We start from the raw sequence: 20,866 nt of genomic DNA, 5'->3' as shown, positions 1-20,866 counted from the left end.
GCGGGAAGGTCCATTATTCATTGTAGCCAATGGACGCAAGTTGTCAGACCAATCAGCTTTCAACAACCGCTTTAGGGGCGTGGCAGGTGCTTGACAAGCAGTTGCAATAGCATTGGCGTGACCTACTGCTTGCTGCTCTTACATCTTATAACATTACATTTATAACATTGCATTACATTTATAACATTACAATACATTTATAACATTACATTACATTTATAACAATGACCATGGGGCCCTGTTGGACCAGCTGATTCATTCGCCGCTCATTAGTACTGATGACGAGCAGCACGTTAGCGCCTATTAAGTTAGCTATTTGTTGAGGCGCAGAAGAAGGAATGAACCACAAGAGCAAGAAGAGGATTAAAGAGGCCAAACGGAGCGCCAGACCCGAGTTAAAGGACTCTTTAGACTGGATAAAGCGCAATTACCATGAAACCTTCGACACGTCGCACAGCTCCGTGAAGGTAACTACTCGTGTAGCATGTTAGCCTAGCCTAGCTCATGTTAGCTAGGCTAGGCTAACACTAGCTAGCCGCGGCTTGCCCATCACGTCGACACAAGACATGACAGACTTGTGAATCATTTACACACTACTCGATGTCGGCTGGAAGTTGTTCTATTTGCACTCCCGACAATGGAACAGCCCTAACCGTAACTGAAACGTCTAGATTCTTCTAACGAAGGAACACATATGACGTCACGCGCTCATCGTCAATCATAAGATGATCTAAAACCGCCTTGGTTTCATGCTTGGACACAATCTATGAACACAATGTATGAACACAATCTATGAACACAATCTATGGACACAATCTATGAACACAATGTATGGACACAATGTATGAACACAATGTATGAACACAATCTATGAACACAATCTATGAACACAATCTATGAACACAATCTATGAACACAATCTATGGACACAATCTATGAACACAATCTATGAACACAATCTATGAACACAATCTATGGACACAATCTATGGACACAATCTATGGACACAATCTATGAACACAATGTATGAACACAATGTATGGACACAATGTATGGACACAATGTATGGACACAATGTAGCACATATCTGAAGCTGGGAGGCATTGTCAGCATGGACAATTGGAAACTCGCTTATTGACGTCACACATGTTTGTTGTTTACACCTATGCATTGCAACACATGTTGTTTACACCTATGCATTGCAACACATGTTGTTTACACCTGGGCATTGCAACACATGTTGTTTACACCTATGCATTGCAACACATGTTGTTTACACCTGGGCATTGCAACACATGTTGTTTACACCTGGGCATTGCAACACATGTTGTTTACACCTATGCATTGCAACACATGTTGTTTACACCTGGGCATTGCAACACATGTTGTTTACACCTGGGCATTGCAACACATGTTTACACCTATGCATTGCAACACATGTTGTTTACACCTGGGCATTGCAACACATGTTGTTTACACCTGGGCATTGCAACACATGTTGTTTACACCTATGCATTGCAACACATGTTGTTTACACCTGGGCATTGCAACACATGTTTACACCTGGGCATTGCAACACATGTTGTTTACACCTGGGCATTGCAACACATGTTGTTTACACCTGGGCATTGCAACACATGTTGTTTACACCTGGGCATTGCAACACATGTTGTTTACACCTATGCATTGCAACACATGTTGTTTACACCTATGTATTGCAACACATGTTGTTTACACCTATGCATTGCAACACATGTTGTTTACACCTGGGCATTGCAACACATGTTGTTTACACCTGGGCATTGCAACACATGTTGTTTACACCTATGCATTGCAACACATGTTGTTTACACCTATGCATTGCAACACATGTTGTTTACACCTATGTATTGCAACACATGTTGTTTACACCTATGCATTGCAACACATGTTGTTTACACCTATGCATTGCAACACATGTTGTTTACACCTGGGCATTGCAACACATGTTGTTTACACCTATGCATTGCAACACATGTTGTTTACACCTGGGCATTGCAACACATGTTGTTTACACCTGGGCATTGCAACACATGTTGTTTACACCTATGCATTGCAACACATGTTGTTTACACCTATGCATTGCAACACATGTTGTTTACACCTATGCATTGCAACACATGTTTACACCTATGCATTGCAACACATGTTTACACCTATGCATTGCAACACCTATGCAGGATTCAACACCAGCTGTAAGACAGGATATAATATATGATGCAGGATACAACCCCAGCTGTAAGACAGTATATCATATATGATGCAGGCTACAACCCCAGCTGTAAGACAGTATGTAATATGAGAAGCAGAATACAACCCCAGCAGTATATAATATGTAGAAGGTGTATTTGATCAGAAGTCATCCAAGATAAATATTTTCTGTGACACAGGACAACGTTGAGCGAGTGGACGTGTTACGTGTGAGCCCACAAGACTTCATCCAGCGCTTTGAGAAGCCTTACCGGCCCGTGGTTCTGCTCCACTGTCAGGAGTCCTGGCCCGCACGGGAGAAGTGGACTGTGGAGCGGCTGAAGCGCAAGTATCGCAACCAGAAGTTCAAATGTGGCGAGGACAACGACGGCTACTCGGTGAAGATGAAGATGAAGTACTATGTGGAGTACCTGGAGAGCACCCGGGACGACAGCCCGCTCTACATCTTCGACAGCAGCTACGGCGAACACGCCAAGCGCAGGAAGCTGCTGCAGGACTACCAGGTGCCCGACTTCTTCACCGACGACCTCTTCCAGTTTGCAGGAGAGAAGCGCCGGCCCCCGTACAGGCGAGTCTACCACATGGAAGATGTCCTCCATCAGGTCAAAGCAACTGGTTCTCCTCCTCAGGTGGTTTGTGATGGGCCCGGCTCGCTCCGGCACCGGCATCCATATTGACCCGCTGGGAACCAGCGCCTGGAACGCTCTGGTCCAGGGTCATAAGAGGTGGTGTCTGTTCCCCACCAACACGCCCCGAGATCTCATCAAGGTGAGCCGAGAAGATGGAGGCAACCAGCAGGACGAGGCCATCACCTGGTTCAACGTGGTCTACCCACGCACGCAGCAGCCCGGCTGGCCTCCGCAGTTCACGCCGCTGGAGATCCTGCAGAGACCTGGAGAGACCGTCTTTGTGCCTGGTCAGTGGCGAGCAAGTCATCGGGTTTTACTACCAATAAACGCTGATAACCATACCTGCTGTAAAACTCCGTGTTAAATGAAATAGATTGAAAAAGTGAGAGTGATAACCACACATTGCTAACATTATGGAGACCAACTAGCAATAGCTCGTTAGCTAGCTTAAATGCTAACATGTAAACAAAAGACATTAACGTTTTTCCCCATTGGGAAATATTCCCCAATCTAAACTTCAATAATCACATTAATTGTAAACAACTCAGATACAGTATTCACATTGAACATAAACAACTCAGATACAGTATTCACATTAATCATAAACAACTCAGATACAGTATTCACATTAAACATAAACAACTCAGATACAGTATTCACATTAATCATAAACAACTCAGATACAGTATTCACATTAAACATAAACTACTAATAAACAACTCAGATACAGTATTCACATGAATTATAAACAATTAAGATACAGTATTCACATTAAACATAAACTACTAAGATGCAGTATTCACATTAAACATAAATAACTCAGATACAATATTCACATTAATCATAAACTACTAAGATACAGTATTCACATTAAACATAAACTACTAAGATACAGTATTCACAATCATAACTTACTAGGATACAGTATTCACAATCATAACTTACTAAGATACAGTATTCACATTCAACTACTAAGATACAGTATTCACATTAAACATAAACTACTAAGATACAGTATTCACATTGAACATAAACTACTAAGATACAGTATTCACATTGAACATAAACTACTAAGATACAGTATTCACATTAAACATAAACTACTAAGATACATTATTCACATTGAACATAAACTACTAAGATACAGTATTCACATTGAACATAAACTACTAAGATACAGTATTCACATTGAACATAAGCTACTAAGATACAGTATTCACATTAAACATAAACTACTAAGATACATTATTCACATTGAACATAAACTACTAAGATACAGTATTCACATTGAACATAAGCTACTAAGATACAGTATTCACATTGAACATAAACAACTAAGATACAGTATTCACATTGAACATAAACTACTAAGATACAGTATTCACATTGAACGTAAACTACTAAGATACAGTATTCACATTGAACATAAACAACTAAGATACGGTATTCACATTGAACATAAACTACTAAGATACAGTATTCACATTAAACATAAACAACTAAGATACAGTATTCACATTGAACATAAACTACTAAGATACAGTATTCACATTGAACATAAACAACTAAGATACAGTATTCACATTGAACATAAACTACTAAGATACAGTATTCACATTGAACGTAAGCTACTAAGATACAGTATTCACATTGAACATAAACTACTAAGATTCAGTATTCACATTGAACATAAACTACTAAGATACAGTATTCACATTGAACATAAACTACTAAGATACAGTATTCACATTGAACGTAAGCTACTAAGATACAGTATTCACATTGAACATAAACTACTAAGATACAGTATTCACATTGAACGTAAGCTACTAAGATACAGTATTCACATTGAACATAAACTACTAAGATACAGTATTCACATTGAACGTAAGCTACTAAGATACAGTATTCACATTGAACATAAACTACTAAGATACAGTATTCACATTGAACATAAACTACTAAGATACAGTATAATATGTTAAAATAAATATAAATATTCAGCATTTCAAAATAACATCCATTTGCTGATATATGATATATATCTTGATATTTTTTCCGTAAAGTAAAATTAAAACACAAAACAGTCCTAGTTACCTGAGATACTAAGTATGTCAGTATGACTTAGTCAATATTTTGACTTGCTAATTTACTAAGTCAAAATAATGACTTACTGTAAGTTAGCGTTTATATTTGTATCAACATGTGATAGCAGGGACCCTGCCATTCAAAACTAGGCTGCTACATTACTAATGATTCATGTAACTATAGCTGAAAAAATAGTATAATAGCAATAGGAGAGACTATTCATCCCTGAACACCATGTAGTTCATGTAGGCTTAATGATGTACTTACATTATTATATCAACTATCAGAGACAGAAACTCTTCATTTAACATAATGTCCTTTTTTGCTGCTTCAACACAGCTCAATCAACACAGAAAAAGGAGAGAAAGACTAGCATTAATGACCTACAGTTAACCACTAAAAGACCGGGCTTTGCTGTTCGTTTCATGTGGGGCACACACACACACACACACACACACACACACACACACACACACTCACACACACCGCACAGTGAGCTAACCTTACGCTAAAAGCTAATTAGCCTTCACCTCAAGGACTGCGAGCGAGCTGAGCTGCCGCTTATGTTTCTAGAACGTCATCTTCACTAGACCAGTGAAGATGTTTCATGGTCTAGTTATCATCAACTTACCAGTGAACATCTTCACTCGTAAGTTGATAACTTGACCATGAAACATCTTCACTGGTAAGTTGATGATGACTTGACCATGAAGCATCTTCACTGGTAACTTACCATGGTCAAGTTATCATCAACTTACCAGTGAAGATGTTTCATGGTCAAGTTATCATCAACTTACCAGTGAAGATGTTTCATAGTCAAGTTATCATCAACTTACCAGTGAAGATGTTTCATAGTCAAGTTATCAATTTACCAGTGAAGATGTTTCATAGTCAAGTTATCATCAACTTACCAGTGAAGATGTTTCATGGTCAAGTTATCATCAACTTACCAGTGAATATGTTTCATGGTCAAGTTATCATCAACTTACCAGTGAAGATGTTTCATAGTCAAGTTATCATCAACTTACCAGTGAAGATGTTTCATGGTCAAGTTATCATCAACTTACCAGTGAAGATGTTTCATGGTCAAGTTATCATCAACTTACCAGTGAAGATGTTTCATAGTCAAGTTATCATCACTTTACCAGTGAAGATGTTTCATGGTCAAGTTATCATCAATTTACCAGTGAAGATGTTTCATAGTCAAGTTATCATCAACTTACCAGTGAAGATGTTTCATAGTCAAGTTATCATCAACTTACCAGTGAAGATGTTTCATAGTCAAGTTATCATCAACTTACCAGTGAAGATGTTTCATGGTCAAGTTATCATCAACTTACCAGTGAAGATGTTTCATGGTCAAGTTATCATCAACTTACCAGTGAAGATGTTTCATGGTCAAGTTATCATCAACTTACCAGTGAAGATGTTTCATTGTCAAGTTATCATCAACTTACCAGTGAAGATGTTTCATGGTCAAGTTATCATCAATTTACCAGTGAAGATGTTTCATAGTCAAGTTATCATCAACTTACCAGTGAAGATGTTTCATAGTCAAGTTATCATCAACTTACCAGTGAAGATGTTTCATAGTCAAGTTATCATCAACTTACCAGTGAAGATGTTTCATGGTCAAGTTATCATCAACTTACCAGTGAAGATGTTTCATGGTCAAGTTATCATCAACTTACCAGTGAAGATGTTTCATGGTCAAGTTATCATCAACTTACCAGTGAAGATGTTTCATGGCTGTTCAGACTCAGATTTGTTCCCTTCTGACCAAAGAAGCAAAGGATGAGAAAAGGATGGTGTTAAGAGTGAATGTGTGTTGTTGTTGCAGGAGGATGGTGGCATGTGGTGCTCAACTTGGACACCACCATCGCTATCACGCAGAACTTCGCCAGCACCACTAACTTCCCCATCGTTTGGCACAAAACTGTACGAGGTCGGCCCAAACTGTCCAGGAAGTGGTACAGGTAACAATTGAACTCCACAAAATGTCATATTATGGATTATTTCTGGCTGGTGTTGTGGTGTCCTACTACCTTGAACGCACCATAAAAACCCCCATAGAAGGGAGCACAGCTTGTAGGTTCAAGATTCACAACTGTGAACATCACTTCCTGTTGCAGATGTTCACATTTATAACTGTGATAAAACATGTACAGTGTGCAAATTAACATGTTAGTTGCTCAAAAACAAAACATTTTTATACAAGTTGAAATTTGGTTATGATGTTTTCATGAGAAAAGACTTTTGTGTTGTTTATGAGCTATGAGCGCACTAGCTAGCGATTAGCATCTTAGCTGATTCTCCAGGAAATGAGCGGTATTCAATATAAAAGCATTAATATTATTAGTAATATTATTGTGACTTTTTCAAAGTCACATTAATCCGTCTCCGTTTTATGATCATATTACTTATAATATCCTATTTTTACTAGCATTTTCTGCTTTTTTTTTTTTTTTTTTACCTACAATGTGTGTTAATATCTTGGTCCGTCTTTTTGATAAAATAACATAGTGACTGAAAAAGACCAAGAAATGTGTAAATAATGTCAATAAGTAGATGAACCGTCTGTGGCTGTGAAGTGAACACTAGTAAGGTTGTAAATACTGTATAGAGTAGGCTAACCCATGTGGTTCCTGTGGATGTGAACACAATTACTGTAGTGACTAAATAACATAGTAATGTGTAAATAATGTCAATAAGTAGATGAACCGTCTGTGGCTGTGAAGTGAACACTAGTAAGGTTGTAAATACTGTATAGAGTAGGCTAACCCATGTGGTTCCTGTGGATGTGAACACAATTACTGTAGTGACTAAATAACATAGTAATGTGTAAATAATGTCAATAACTAGATGCAACATCTGTGGCTGTGAAGTGAATACTAGTAGGGTTGTAAATACTGTATACAGTAGGCTAACCCATGTGGTTCCTGTGGATGTGAACACATTAGTGTAGTGACTAAATAACTTAGTGACTGAAACAGACATAGTAATGTGTAAATAATGTCAATAACTAGATGAACCGTCTGTGGCTGTGAAGTGAACAAAATACTGTATAGAGTAGGCTAACCCATGTGGTTCCTGTGGATGTGAACACAATTACAGTAGTGACTAAATAACATAGTGACTGAAACAGACATAGTAATGTGTAAATAATGTCAATAAGTAGATGAACCGTCTGTGGCTGTGAAGTGAATACTAGTAAGGTTGTAAATACTGTATAGAGTAGACTAACCCATGTGGTTCCTGTGGATGTGAACACAATTACAGTAGTGACTAAATAACAGTGACTGAAACAGACATAGTAATGTGTAAATAATGTCAATAACTAGAGGAACCGTCTGTGGCTGTGAAGTGAACACTAGTAAGGTTGTAAATACTGTATAGAGTAGGCTAACCCATGTGGTTCCTGTGGATGTGAACACAATTACAGTAGTGACTAAATAACATAGTGACTGAAAACGATAAATGGGTTATACTTGTATAGCACTTTTCTACCTTCAAGGTACTCAAAGCGCTTTGACACTATTTCCACATTCACACATTGAGGGCGGGAGCTGCCATGCAAGGCCCTAACCACGACCCGTCAGGAGCAAGGGTGAAGTGTCTTGCTCAAGGACACAACGGACGTGACTAGGTTGGTAGAAGGTGGGGATCGAACCAGGAACCCTCAGGTTGCTGGCACGGCCACTCTCCCAACCGCACAACGCCGTCCCCAGAAACTGTATAGAGTAGACTAACCCATGTGGTTCCTGTGGATGTGAACACATGACTGTAGTGACTAAATAACTGACTGAAACAGAAATAGTGATTCATTTGGATGAATGAGCTATGTATTTATGTCAACTGTTGATCATTTTTCAATTCTTTAAACACTAAAACATGCCCCCACTCTGGCTTATTCTCAGTCTTTTTCATGAAGTTGAAATCCCACGCCTGTCACTAACATAGTTGAAAAACTACTGGAGTAGCTAATACTTGAACACTTTGTGTGCTGGAGGGTTCTGAAGCAGGAGCGACCTGACCTGGCAGCGCTGGCGGACCGAGTGGACCTGCAGGAGTCCACTGGCATCGCATCAGACACTTCCAGCGACTCGTCCTCGTCCTCGTCCAGCTCCTCGGACTCCGACTCGGACGTAAGTTGTGGTGCGCCGGACATGTGCGCCGGTCCTCACCCGTGTTCCTGGCAGGTGGGCTCCTGCTCCGAGGGCGACGGCGTGTCCCACCGCAGGAAGAAGAGACGCACGTGCAACACGGCGGCCAACGGAGACGTGCACGGTCAGGACGACTGTGTCAGCAAGGAAAGGAGCTCGTCTCGCTGAAACAAAAACTGCTGAGGAAATCTTCTTGAACTTGTTTGTAAAGTATTTGCACAAAATGTCCATTGGATTTGAGGATTGAGGAAGGTGAGAGTTAATTTGAATCACCAACGACCAGTGGTGCCTTTTCACTTGTGTTGCTCAATAAAGGCTTTTGTAGGATTCACATCTCAACAGCCTTTATTTTGAAAGTGCACAGGATGTGTGTGGGTGGTGTTTGCACGTGTGCAGGATTAGAAGACAGCCGTGTGCTCTTCATCCTCCTCATCCTCTTCATCATGGAGCTGCAGTTCAGCCTCGTCTTCTTTTTCACCGCCATTGTCGCCTTCCTTTTGGCCGTCGTCCTGCACAGGAAGTCCAAGACCCCGCTTTCCAAGGAGCTCCAACTTCAGCCTCAGGTTGTTGACTTTTTTCTGACCTAATTATAATGGCTACAATATTGGAATATTAGTCACCCCAATAATAGCAATTCCTTGTGCAAAATTACTGATGATTCTATTTTTAGTGACAACCTACTTGAAAAGTGCTGGAAAATATTTTCATTTTCATCTTTGCCACAATTAGACATTCATTTTGTTTGTATCATTTATTATATACCATGTCATCATAGATTAACAACATGTTATACTTTAATCATCACTTTCATAATTGTTAGCACAGACCAATAACTCATCATCATTGATAAATACTTTGATAACGAACATGTCCTCATCACCCTGACAAGATTTTATTAGCCGCAACTCTTAGTTCCAACATGTCAGCGTTTGATCGCAGTCCTCCTCCACCCTTGTGACCTTTCAAAAAGCTAAATCAAACATTAAACTAACAGCAAAGTCACCTTTTAGCTGTTTGCTGGAGTTTCAGCATGCAATAATCCTAATCATAGGTCCTTGCAGTGTTCCTAATAAAAAGTCCCTTTAATGCTCCTAATCAAAGGTCCTTGCAGTGTTCCTAATAAAAAGTCCCTTCAGTGTTCCTAATAAAAAGTCCTTGCGGTGTTCCCAATTAAAAGTTCAATAAACCAATCAATCAATGTTTACTTATATAGCCCTAAATCACCAGTGTCTCAAAGGGCTGCACAAGCCACAACTACATCCTGGGCTCAGATCCCACATCAGGGCAAGGAAAAACTCAATCCAATGGGATGACAATGAGAAACCTGGGAGGGGATCACAGATGTGGGGACCCCCCTCTCCCCGAAGGAGAGGTGGGCAGAGCAGAAAAGAGACGGCAGATCAACTGGTCTAAAAGGGGGGTCTATTTAAAGGCTAGAGTATACAAATGAGTTTTAAGATGGGACTCAAATGCTTCTACTGAGGTAGCATCTCTAACTGTTACTGCTAGAACATTCCAGAGTACTGGAGCCCCAATAGAAAATGCTCTATAGCCCGCTGACTTTTTTTGGGCTCTGGGAATCACTAATAAGCCGGAGTTCTTTGAATGCAGATTTGTTGCCGGGACATATGGTACAATACAATCAGCAAGATAGACCCTTTAGTATTTTATACCTAAGTAGTAAAACCTTAAAGTCACATCTTAAGTGCACAGGAAGACACTGCAGGTGAGACACTATAGGTATATATGTATATAAAGGTATATACAGTATAGGTATATATGTATATAAAGGTATATACAGTATAGGCGCAACATGATCAAACTTTCTTGTTCTTGTCAAAAGTCTAGCAGCCGCATTTTGTAGCAAGTGTAATCTTTTAATGCTAGACATAGGGAGACATGAACATAATAGGTTACAGTAATGGAGACGAGACGTAACGAAGGCATGAATAATGATCTCAGCGTCGCTAGTGGACAAAATGGAACACATTTTAGCGATATTACGGAGATGAAAGAAGTCTGTTTTAGTAACACTCTTAATGTGTGACTCAAACGAGAGTTGGGCGGAAGATAATACCCAGATTCTTTACCGAGTCGCCTTGTTTAATTGTTTGGTTGTCAAATGTTAAGGTGGTATTATTAAATAGGTAGGTTCCTTCAGTGTTCCCAATAAAAAAGGTCCTTGCAGTGTTCCTAATAAAAAAGGTCCTTGCGGTGTTCCCAGCAAAAAGTCCCTTCAGTGTTCCTAATAAAAGGTCCTTTCAGTGTTCCCAATAAAAGGTCCTTGCAGTGTTCCCAATAAAAGGTCCCTTCAGTGTTCCTAACAAGGTCCATCTGACAGCTGGAAGAGGCTTCATGTGTTGTTGTCAGCTGAAAGTAACAAGGTCACACCCAGGGTTCAACTGTCCTTCAGCAGTCAAGGTCCACCAACAAGACCGTTCTTTACTTGACTGGAGGATGTACCAGCTTCAAGTGCATTAGTTTGCTTCCATGGAGACACGAGAAGAATCTTGTGGTCCAACCAGTCCTTGAAGCAAAACGTTGGGTCTAATGGATCCTGACTGGATGCAAAAGGCTAGAAGTCCCTGAAGGACCGTCTAGGTTCCTTCCGTTGCGCCAACAGCATTAGAACTGACAAAGTCCAGTTGACTTGTGGACATCAAAAGACGAGGCTAACATGTTGACATTTTATCTTGCTAGGCTGTCCCAGAAGCACCATCAACATCCGTTTCAGGAGGAACTCCAAAAGCGGTCAAAGAATCCTCTATAGGTACTGTCCTGGGAACATCCAAAGATTCTGATTCAGAATCAGTGTCTGCTCCAGAAACACTTCCGAATTCAATCTCAGAACCAGTTTCACTGCTCGACCCATTTTTGGCATCGTCAACAAGGCCTAAAGTTTCAGAACTCCTTCCAGCGAATCAGTCAGTCAGCAAATTAGTTAGTGTTCAAGAAACAGCTTCTAGTTCGGAGTCAGTCTTCTCAAACATTTCACTTCTAGAAGTGGCCCCTCAGCCAGAACCAGCAAGTGCTTTAGAACCCGTACCACAACCACTGGTAGCACCAAAACCAGTTTCAAAAATTGTTCCTCAGCTGGTAACAGTTGCACACAATAATTGTATTCCAGAACAAGTTTCTGAACTAGCACCAGATCCTGCACAGAAACAGATTTCAGTGGCACAGAGGGATCCGTATCCAAAACCCTTCTCTGAACCAGAGCTTGAAACAGTTTTTGTTCCATTACCAGGTTCTGAACAAGTGTCAGTACCACAGGTCGTTAAAGAAGAAGAGCCAGTTTCAGAACTAGAACCTGATTTCCAGTCTGAATTCAAACCTGAAGAGGTCTTAGAGGTTGAGGCTGAGTCGGTTTCACAATCTGTGAATACAACTGATCCGGTCTCAAGATCCACAGAAGAGAACCTTGAACCTGTTGCTGAGCCAGCAACCAAGCTTGGAGCAGAACCCCATCCAGAACCAGAGATTAAAGGTAAGCCTCTGACTAAATCCTACTTTTACTCTTCCCTGTATTAAGTCCTGTAACTTCCTGTTTCCATACCAGGAAGTCATGTGACCACGGAAAATGTGTCAACCAAACATGATCAGGTTGCCATGGTGATTGTGTAACCGCTTAGCGTGTTTGTAGGCGGAGCCACCATCTGTTTCAGACATGCTTAACTAAAGAGTGCTTCAACGTGTGTGTGTGTGTGTGTGTGTGTGTGTGTGTGTGTGTGTTTGTTTTGAGTAAGTACTACAAAGCCCAAAAGCAGTGAAGTTGTCAGGTTGTGTAAATGGTCAATAAAAAGAGAATACAACAAATCCTTTTCAACTTATATTCAATTGAATAGACTGCAAAGACAAGATATTTCATGTTCACACTGACAAACTTTGGTATTTTTTGCAAATATTAGCTCATTTGGAATATGATGCCTGCCACATGTTTCAAAAAAGCTGGCACAAGTGGCAAAAAAGAGTGATAAAGTTGAGGAATGCTCACCAAAGACTTATTTGGAACATCCCACAGGTGAACAGGCTAATTGGGAACAGGTGGGTGCCATGATTGGGTATAAAAGCAGCTTCCATGAAATGCTCAGTCATTCACAAACAAGGACGGGGCGAGGGTCACCACTTTGTCAACAAATGCCTGAGCTAATTGTTGAAGAACAACATTTCTCAACAAGGAATTGAGGGATTTCACCATCTACGCTCCGTAATATCAAAAGGTTCAGACAATCTGGAGAAATCACTTTGGATCCTTCAGGCGGTACTGCATCAAAAAGCGACATCAGTGTGTAAAGGATATCACCACATGGGTCGCTGGAAGTTAAAACTACTATGCAAAGCCAAAGCCATTTACCAACAACACCCAGAAACACTTTGCTGGGCCTGAGCTAATCTAAGATGGACTGATGCAAAGTGGAAAAGTGTTCTGTGGTCTGACGAGTCCACATTTCAAATTGTTTTTGGAAACTGTGGACCAAAGAGGAAAAGAAGCATGGGGACTGTTCTAGGGTGAAAGTGTAGAAGGCAGCATGTGTGATGGTATGGGGGTGTATTAGTGGTCAAGACATGTTCTAGGGTGAAAGTGTAGAAGGCAGCATGTGTGATGGTATGGGGGTGTATTAGTGGTCAAGACATGTTCTAGGGTGAAAGTGTAAAAGGCAGCATGTGTGATGGTATGGGGGTGTATTAGTGGTCAAGACATGTTCTAGGGTGAAAGTGTAGAAGGCAGCATGTGTGATGGTATGGGGGTGTATTAGTGGTCAAGACATGTTCTAGGGTGAAAGTGTAAAAGGCAGCATGTGTGATGGTATGGGGGTGTATTAGTGGTCAAGACATGTTCTAGGGTGAAAGTGTAAAAGGCAGCATGTGTGATGGTATGGGGGTGTATTAGTGGTCAAGACATGTTCTAGGGTGAAAGTGTAGAAGGCAGCATGTGTGATGGTATGGGGGTGTATTAGTGGTCAAGACATGTTCTAGGGTGAAAGTGTAGAAGGCAGCATGTGTGATGGTATGGGGGTGTATTAGTGGTCAAGACATGTTCTAGGGTGAAAGTGTAGAAGGCAGCATGTGTGATGGTATGGGGGTGTATTAGTGGTCAAGACATGTTCTAGGGTGAAAGTGTAGAAGGCAGCATGTGTGATGGTATGGGGGTGTATTAGTGGTCAAGACATGTTCTAGGGTGAAAGTGTAAAAGGCAGCATGTGTGATGGTATGGGGGTGTATTAGTGGTCAAGACATGTTCTAGGGTGAAAGTGTAAAAGGCAGCATGTGTGATGGTATGGGGGTGTATTAGTGGTCAAGACATGTTCTAGGGTGAAAGTGTAGAAGGCAGCATGTGTGATGGTATGGGGGTGTATTAGTGGTCAAGACATGTTCTAGGGTGAAAGTGTAGAAGGCAGCATGTGTGATGGTATGGGGGTGTATTAGTGGTCAAGACATGTTCTAGGGTGAAAGTGTAGAAGGCAGCATGTGTGATGGTATGGGGGTGTATTAGTGGTCAAGACATGTTCTAGGGTGAAAGTGTAGAAGGCAGCATGTGTGATGGTATGGGGGTGTATTAGTGGTCAAGACATGTTCTAGGGTGAAAGTGTAAAAGGCAGCATGTGTGATGGTATGGGGGTGTATTAGTGGTCAAGACATGTTCTAGGGTGAAAGTGTAAAAGGCAGCATGTGTGATGGTATGGGGGTGTATTAGTGGTCAAGACATGTTCTAGGGTGAAAGTGTAGAAGGCAGCATGTGTGATGGTATGGAGGTGTATTAGTGGTCAAGACATGTTCTAGGGTGAAAGTGTAAAAGGCAGCATGTGTGATGGTATGGGGGTGTATTAGTGGTCAAGACATGTTCTAGGGTGAAAGTGTAGAAGGCAGCATGTGTGATGGTATGGGGGTGTATTAGTGGTCAAGACATGTTCTAGGGTGAAAGTGTAGAAGGCAGCATGTGTGATGGTATGGGGGTGTATTAGTGGTCAAGACATGTTCTAGGGTGAAAGTGTAAAAGGCAGCATGTGTGATGGTATGGGGGTGTATTAGTGGTCAAGACATGTTCTAGGGTGAAAGTGTAGAAGGCAGCATGTGTGATGGTATGGGGGTGTATTAGTGGTCAAGACATGTTCTAGGGTGAAAGTGTAGAAGGCAGCATGTGTGATGGTATGGGGGTGTATTAGTGGTCAAGACATGTTCTAGGGTGAAAGTGTAGAAGGCAGCATGTGTGATGGTATGGGGGTGTATTAGTGGTCAAGACATGTTCTAGGGTGAAAGTGTAAAAGGCAGCATGTGTGATGGTATGGGGGTGTATTAGTGGTCAAGACATGTTCTAGGGTGAAAGTGTAGAAGGCAGCATGTGTGATGGTATGGGGGTGTATTAGTGGTCAAGACATGTTCTAGGGTGAAAGTGTAAAAGGCAGCATGTGTGATGGTATGGGGGTGTATTAGTGGTCAAGACATGGGTAACTTACACATCTGTGAAGGCACCATTAATGCTAAAAGGTACATACAGCTTTTGGAGCAACATATGTTGCCATCGTGGACGCCCCTGCTTATTTCAGCAAGACGATGCCAAGCCAGGTGTTACAACAGCGTGGCTTCATAGTAAAAGAGTGCAGGTACTAGACTGGCCTGCCTGTAGTCCAGACATTGAAAATGTGTGGCAGCTAAAATATGAGAAGGGAGACTGTTGAACATCAAGCAAGAATGGGAAATAATTCCACTTCAAAAATGTGTCCTCAGTTCCCAAACCTTTACTGAGTGTTGTTAAAAGGAAAGGCCATGTAACACACTGGTAAACATGCCTTTTTTGCAATGTGTTGCTGCCATTACATTCCAAGTTCATGATTATTTGCAAAAAATACCAAAGTTTCTCAGTGTGAACATGAAATATCTTGTCTTTGCAGTCTATTCAATTGAATATAAGTTGAAAAGGATTTGTTGTATTCTCTTTTTATTTACCTTTTACACAACCTGACAACTTCACTGCTTCTGGGGGTTGTAGTTAGTTTTGTAGTGAGTACTACAAAAGTGGTTAGTTTTGAAGTAAGTACTACAAAAGTGGTTAGTTTTGAAGTAAGTACTACAAAAGTAGTTAGTTTTGAAGTAAGTACTATGAAAGTAGTCTGTTTTGAAGTAAGTACTACAAAAGTAGTTAGTTTTGAAGTAAGTACTACAAAAGTGGTTAGTTTTGAAGTAAGTACTACAAAAGTAGTTAGTTTTGAAGTAAGTACTACAAAAGTAGTTGGTTTTGAAGTAAGTACTATGAAAGTAGTCTGTTTTGAAGTAAGTACTACAAAAGTAGTTAGTTTTGAAGTAAGTACTATGAAAGTAGTCTGTTTTGAAGTAAGTACTACAAAAGTCATTTGTTTTGAAGTGCTACAAAAGTGGTTAGTTTTGAAGTAAGTACTACAAAAGTCGTTTGTTTTGAAGTAAGTACTAAAAAAGTGTTTTGTTTTGAAGTGAGTACTACAAAAGTGGTTTTGAAGTACTACAAAAGTGGTTAGTTTTGAAGTACTAAAAAAGTGTTTTGTTTTGAAGTAAGTACTACAAAAGTGTTTTGTTTGGAAGTAAGTACTACAAAAGTGTTTTGTTTGGAAGTAAGTACTAAAGTGTTTTGTTTGGAAGTGAGTACTACAAAAGTATTTAGTTTTGAAGTACTACAAAAGTTAATCATAAAAGATTGTCACAATAAAACTAACATGTAGTGAGAGGTCACAATAAAACGATTGATTTTCAAAATAAAACGTCCTAACGATTTTTGCTTTATTGTTTTTTCAGAAGCGGTGTCCTCCCAAGAAAAAGTTTGCTTCTCTCCTGGAAAGAAACTAAACAAGTTGGAGACTCTGATGAGCAAGGAAGAGATGGAGGAGGAGCAGAGGTCAGACTAATGTTCATAGGTGACACTGTACACAGCTAGGTGGCACTAATGTTCATAGGTGACACTGTACACAGCTAGGTGGCACTAATGTTCATAGGTGACACTGTACACAGCTAGGTGGCACTAATGTTCATAGGTGACACTGTACACAGCTAGGTGGCACTAATGTTCATAGGTGACACTGTACACAGCTAGGTGGCACTAATGTTCATAGGTGACACTGTACACAGCTAGGTGGCACTAATGTTCATAGGTGACACTGTACACAGCTAGGTGGCACTAATGTTCATAGGTGACACTGTACACAGCTAGGTGGCACTAATGTTCATAGGTGACACTGTACACAGCTAGGTGGCACTAATGTTCATAGGTGACACTGTACACAGCTAGGTGGCACTAATGTTCATAGGTGACACTGTACACAGCTAGGTGGCACTAATGTTCATAGGTGACACTGTACACAGCTAGGTGGCACTAATGTTCATAGGTGACACTGTACACAGCTAGGTGGCACTAATGTTCATAGGTGACACTGTACACAGCTAGGTGGCACTAATGTTCATAGGTGACACTGTACACAGCTAGATGGCACTAATGTTCATAGGTGACACTGTACACAGCTAGGTGGCACTAATGTTCATAGGTGACACTGTACACAGCTAGGTGGCACTAATGTTCATAGGTGACACTGTACACAGGTGGCACTAATGTTCATAGGTGACACTGTACACAGCTAGGTGGCACTAATGTTCATAGGTGACACTGTACACAGCTAGGTGGCACTAATGTTCATAGGTGACACTGTACACAGCTAGGTGGCACTAATGTTCATAGGTGACACTGTACACAGCTAGGTGGCACTAATGTTCATAGGTGACACTGTACACAGCTAGGTGGCACTAATGTTCATAGGTGACACTGTACACAGCTAGGTGGCACTAATGTTCATAGGTGACACTGTACACAGCTAGGTGGCACTAATGTTCATAGGTGACACTGTACACAGCTAGGTGGCACTAATGTTCATAGGTGACACTGTACACAGCTAGGTGGCACTAATGTTCATAGGTGACACTGTACACAGCTAGATGGCACTAATGTTCATAGGTGACACTGTACACAGCTAGGTGGCACTAATGTTCATAGGTGACACTGTACACAGCTAGGTGGCACTAATGTTCATAGGTGACACTGTACACAGCTAGGTGGCACTAATGTTCATAGGTGACACTGTACACAGCTAGGTGGCACTAATGTTCATAGGTGACACTGTACACAGCTACAATAATGAATCACGTATGAACAGTCAATCAAGTATGAATAATGAATCAAGTATGAACTAAGAATCAGTTATGAACTTAGAATCAAGTATGAATAATGAATCAATTATAAACTATAAATCAAGTATAAACTATAAAGTATGAACAGTGAATCAAGTATGAACTATGACTCAAGTAGAAATTAATTATGAACTATGAATTAAGTATGAACTATGAATCAAATATGAAGTATGAATCAAGTATGAACCATGAATCAAGTATGAAGTATGGATCAAGTGTGTACTATGAATCAAGTATGAACTATGAATCAAGTATGAACAGTCAATAAAGTATGAATTATGAATCAAGTATGAACTATGAATCAAGTGTGACGTATGAATCAAGTATGATCTATGAATCAAGTATTAACTGTCTCAAGTATGAACTTTAAATCAAGTATGAACTAAGAATCCAGTATGAACTATGAATGAAGTATGAACAAAGAATCAAGTATGATATATGAATCAAGAATGAATTCTGACTCAATATGAAGTAAGAATCAAGTATGAACTATGCATCAAGTATGAATAAAGAATCAAGTATGAACTAAGAATCAAATATGAACTATGAATTAAGTATGAACGAAGAATCAAGTATGAACGAAGAATCAAGTATGAATAATGAATCAAGTAGTATCTATGAATAAAGTATGAATTATAACTCAAGTATGAAGTAAGAATGAAGTATGAACTAAGAATCAAATATTAACTATTAATTAAGTATGAACTAAGAATCAAGTATGAATAATGAATCAAGTATGAACTATGAATTAAGTAGAAATCAAATATTAACTATTAAGTATGAACTAAGAATCAAGTATGAATAATGAATCAAGTATGAACTATAAATCAAGTAGAAATCAAGTATGAACTAAAAATAAAGTATGAACTTAAAATAAAGTATGAACTATGAATCAAGTACGAACTATGAATAAAGTGTGAACTTTGAATAAAGTATGTATTATAAATCAGTTGAACCATGAATCAAGTATGACCTACGAATCAAGTAAGAACCATGAATCAAGTGGAAATCAAGTATGAACTATAAATCAAGTATGAACTAAAAATAGAGTAAGAACCATGAATCAAGTATAAATCAAGTATGAACTATAAATCAAGTATAAACTAAAAATAGAGTAAGAACCATGAATCAAGTATAAATCAAGAATGAACTATAAATCAAGTATGAACTATGAATCAAGTATGAACTATGACTCAAGTATGATCTATGAATCAAGTATGAATGAAGTATGAAGTATGAATCAAATATGAAGTATGAATCAAGTATGCACTATGAATCAATAATCAAGTATAAAGTATGAATCAAGTATGAAGTATGAATCAATTATGAAGTATGAATCAAATATGAAGTATGAATCAAGTATGAAGTATGAATCAAATATGAAGTATGAATCAAGTATGAAGTATGAATGCACTATGAATCAATAATCAAGTATAAAGTATGAATCAAGTATGAAGTATGAATCAAGTCCAGCATCCTTCATGTCTACCCAGAGTGCAACAGGAGCAGCTGGCGGCCATCTTGCTGCTGCTGAGGGAGAACCAGGAAGTGCTGGAGGTGACAGAAGGAGACATGGAGGAGCAGCTCAAGTTGTACTCACTGTGAATTTGCAGCTTTCACTCCCCACTAGACAGTTGTACTCACTGTGAATTTGCAGCTTTCACTCCCCACTAGACAGTTGTACTCACTGTGAATTTGCAGCTTTGACTCCCCACTAGACAGTTGTACTCACTGTGAATTTGCAGCTTTCACTCCCCACTAGACAGTTGTACTCACAGTGAATTTGCAGCTTTCACTCCCCACTAGACAGTTGTACTCACTGTGAATTTGCAGCTTTCACTCCCCACTAGACAGTTGTACTCACAGTGAATTTGCAGCTTTCACTCCTCACTAGACAGTCGTACTCACTGTGAATTTGCAGCTTTCACTCCCCACTAGACAGTTGTACTCACTGTGAATTTGCAGCTTTCACTCCCCACTAGACAGTTGTACTCACTGTGAATTTGCAGCTTTCACTCCCCACTAGACAGTTGTACTCACTGTGAATTTGCAGCTTTCACTCCCCACTAGACAGTTGTACTCACTGTGAATTTGCAGCTTTCACTCCCCACTAGACAGTTGTACTCACAGTGAATTTGCAGCTTTCACTCCCCACTAGACAGTTGTACTCACTGTGAATTTGCAGCTTTCACTCCCCACTAGACAGTTGTACTCACAGTGAATTTGCAGCTTTCACTCCCCACTAGACAGTTGTACTCACTGTGAATTTGCAGCTTTCACTCCCCACTAGACAGTTGTACTCACTGTGAATTTGCAGCTTTCACTCCCCACTAGACAGTTGTACTCACTGTGAATTTGCAGCTTTCACTCCCCACTAGACAGTTGTACTCACTGTGAATTTGCAGCTTTCACTCCCCACTAGACAGTTGTACTCACTGTGAATTTGCAGCTTTCACTCCCCACTAGACAGTTGTACTCACTGTGAATTTGCAGCTTTCACTCCCCACTAGACAGTTGTACTCACTGTGAATT

At 39.9% G+C, this 20,866-nt stretch overlaps 2 protein-coding genes across 2 annotated transcripts in view; both read left to right on the top strand.

Annotated features, from left to right (window-relative positions):
• Positions 1-82: 82 nt before the first annotated feature.
• Positions 83-9,457, top strand: LOC133642693 (bifunctional arginine demethylase and lysyl-hydroxylase JMJD6). Its single transcript, XM_062037047.1, has 6 exons — positions 83-467; positions 2,430-2,818; positions 2,880-3,166; positions 6,808-6,943; positions 8,977-9,112; positions 9,167-9,457. The coding sequence occupies exons 1-6, from the start codon at positions 339-341 to the stop codon at positions 9,296-9,298; spliced, it is 1,209 nt and encodes a 402-aa protein (XP_061893031.1). The 5' UTR covers positions 83-338; the 3' UTR covers positions 9,299-9,457.
• The window catches only part of LOC133642694 (E3 ubiquitin-protein ligase RNF12-B-like), a 12,014-nt gene continuing 500 nt past the window's right edge, over positions 9,353-20,866 (top strand). Inside the window, exons 1-4 of the mRNA XM_062037048.1 lie at positions 9,353-9,693; positions 11,831-12,617; positions 16,895-16,994; positions 19,828-20,866. The exon at positions 19,828-20,866 is cut by the window's right edge and continues 500 nt beyond it. Coding sequence (XP_061893032.1) covers positions 9,496-9,693; positions 11,831-12,617; positions 16,895-16,994; positions 19,828-19,939 — 1,197 coding nt within the window. The 5' untranslated portion in view covers positions 9,353-9,495 and the 3' untranslated portion in view covers positions 19,940-20,866. The remainder of the gene's footprint in view (positions 9,694-11,830; positions 12,618-16,894; positions 16,995-19,827) is intronic.

Source organism: Entelurus aequoreus, linkage group LG25 (assembly GCF_033978785.1).
Source record: "Entelurus aequoreus isolate RoL-2023_Sb linkage group LG25, RoL_Eaeq_v1.1, whole genome shotgun sequence".
In the NCBI taxonomy this organism is placed as follows: domain Eukaryota; kingdom Metazoa; phylum Chordata; class Actinopteri; order Syngnathiformes; family Syngnathidae; genus Entelurus; species Entelurus aequoreus.
This window is presented reverse-complemented; position numbering and strand designations above follow the sequence as displayed.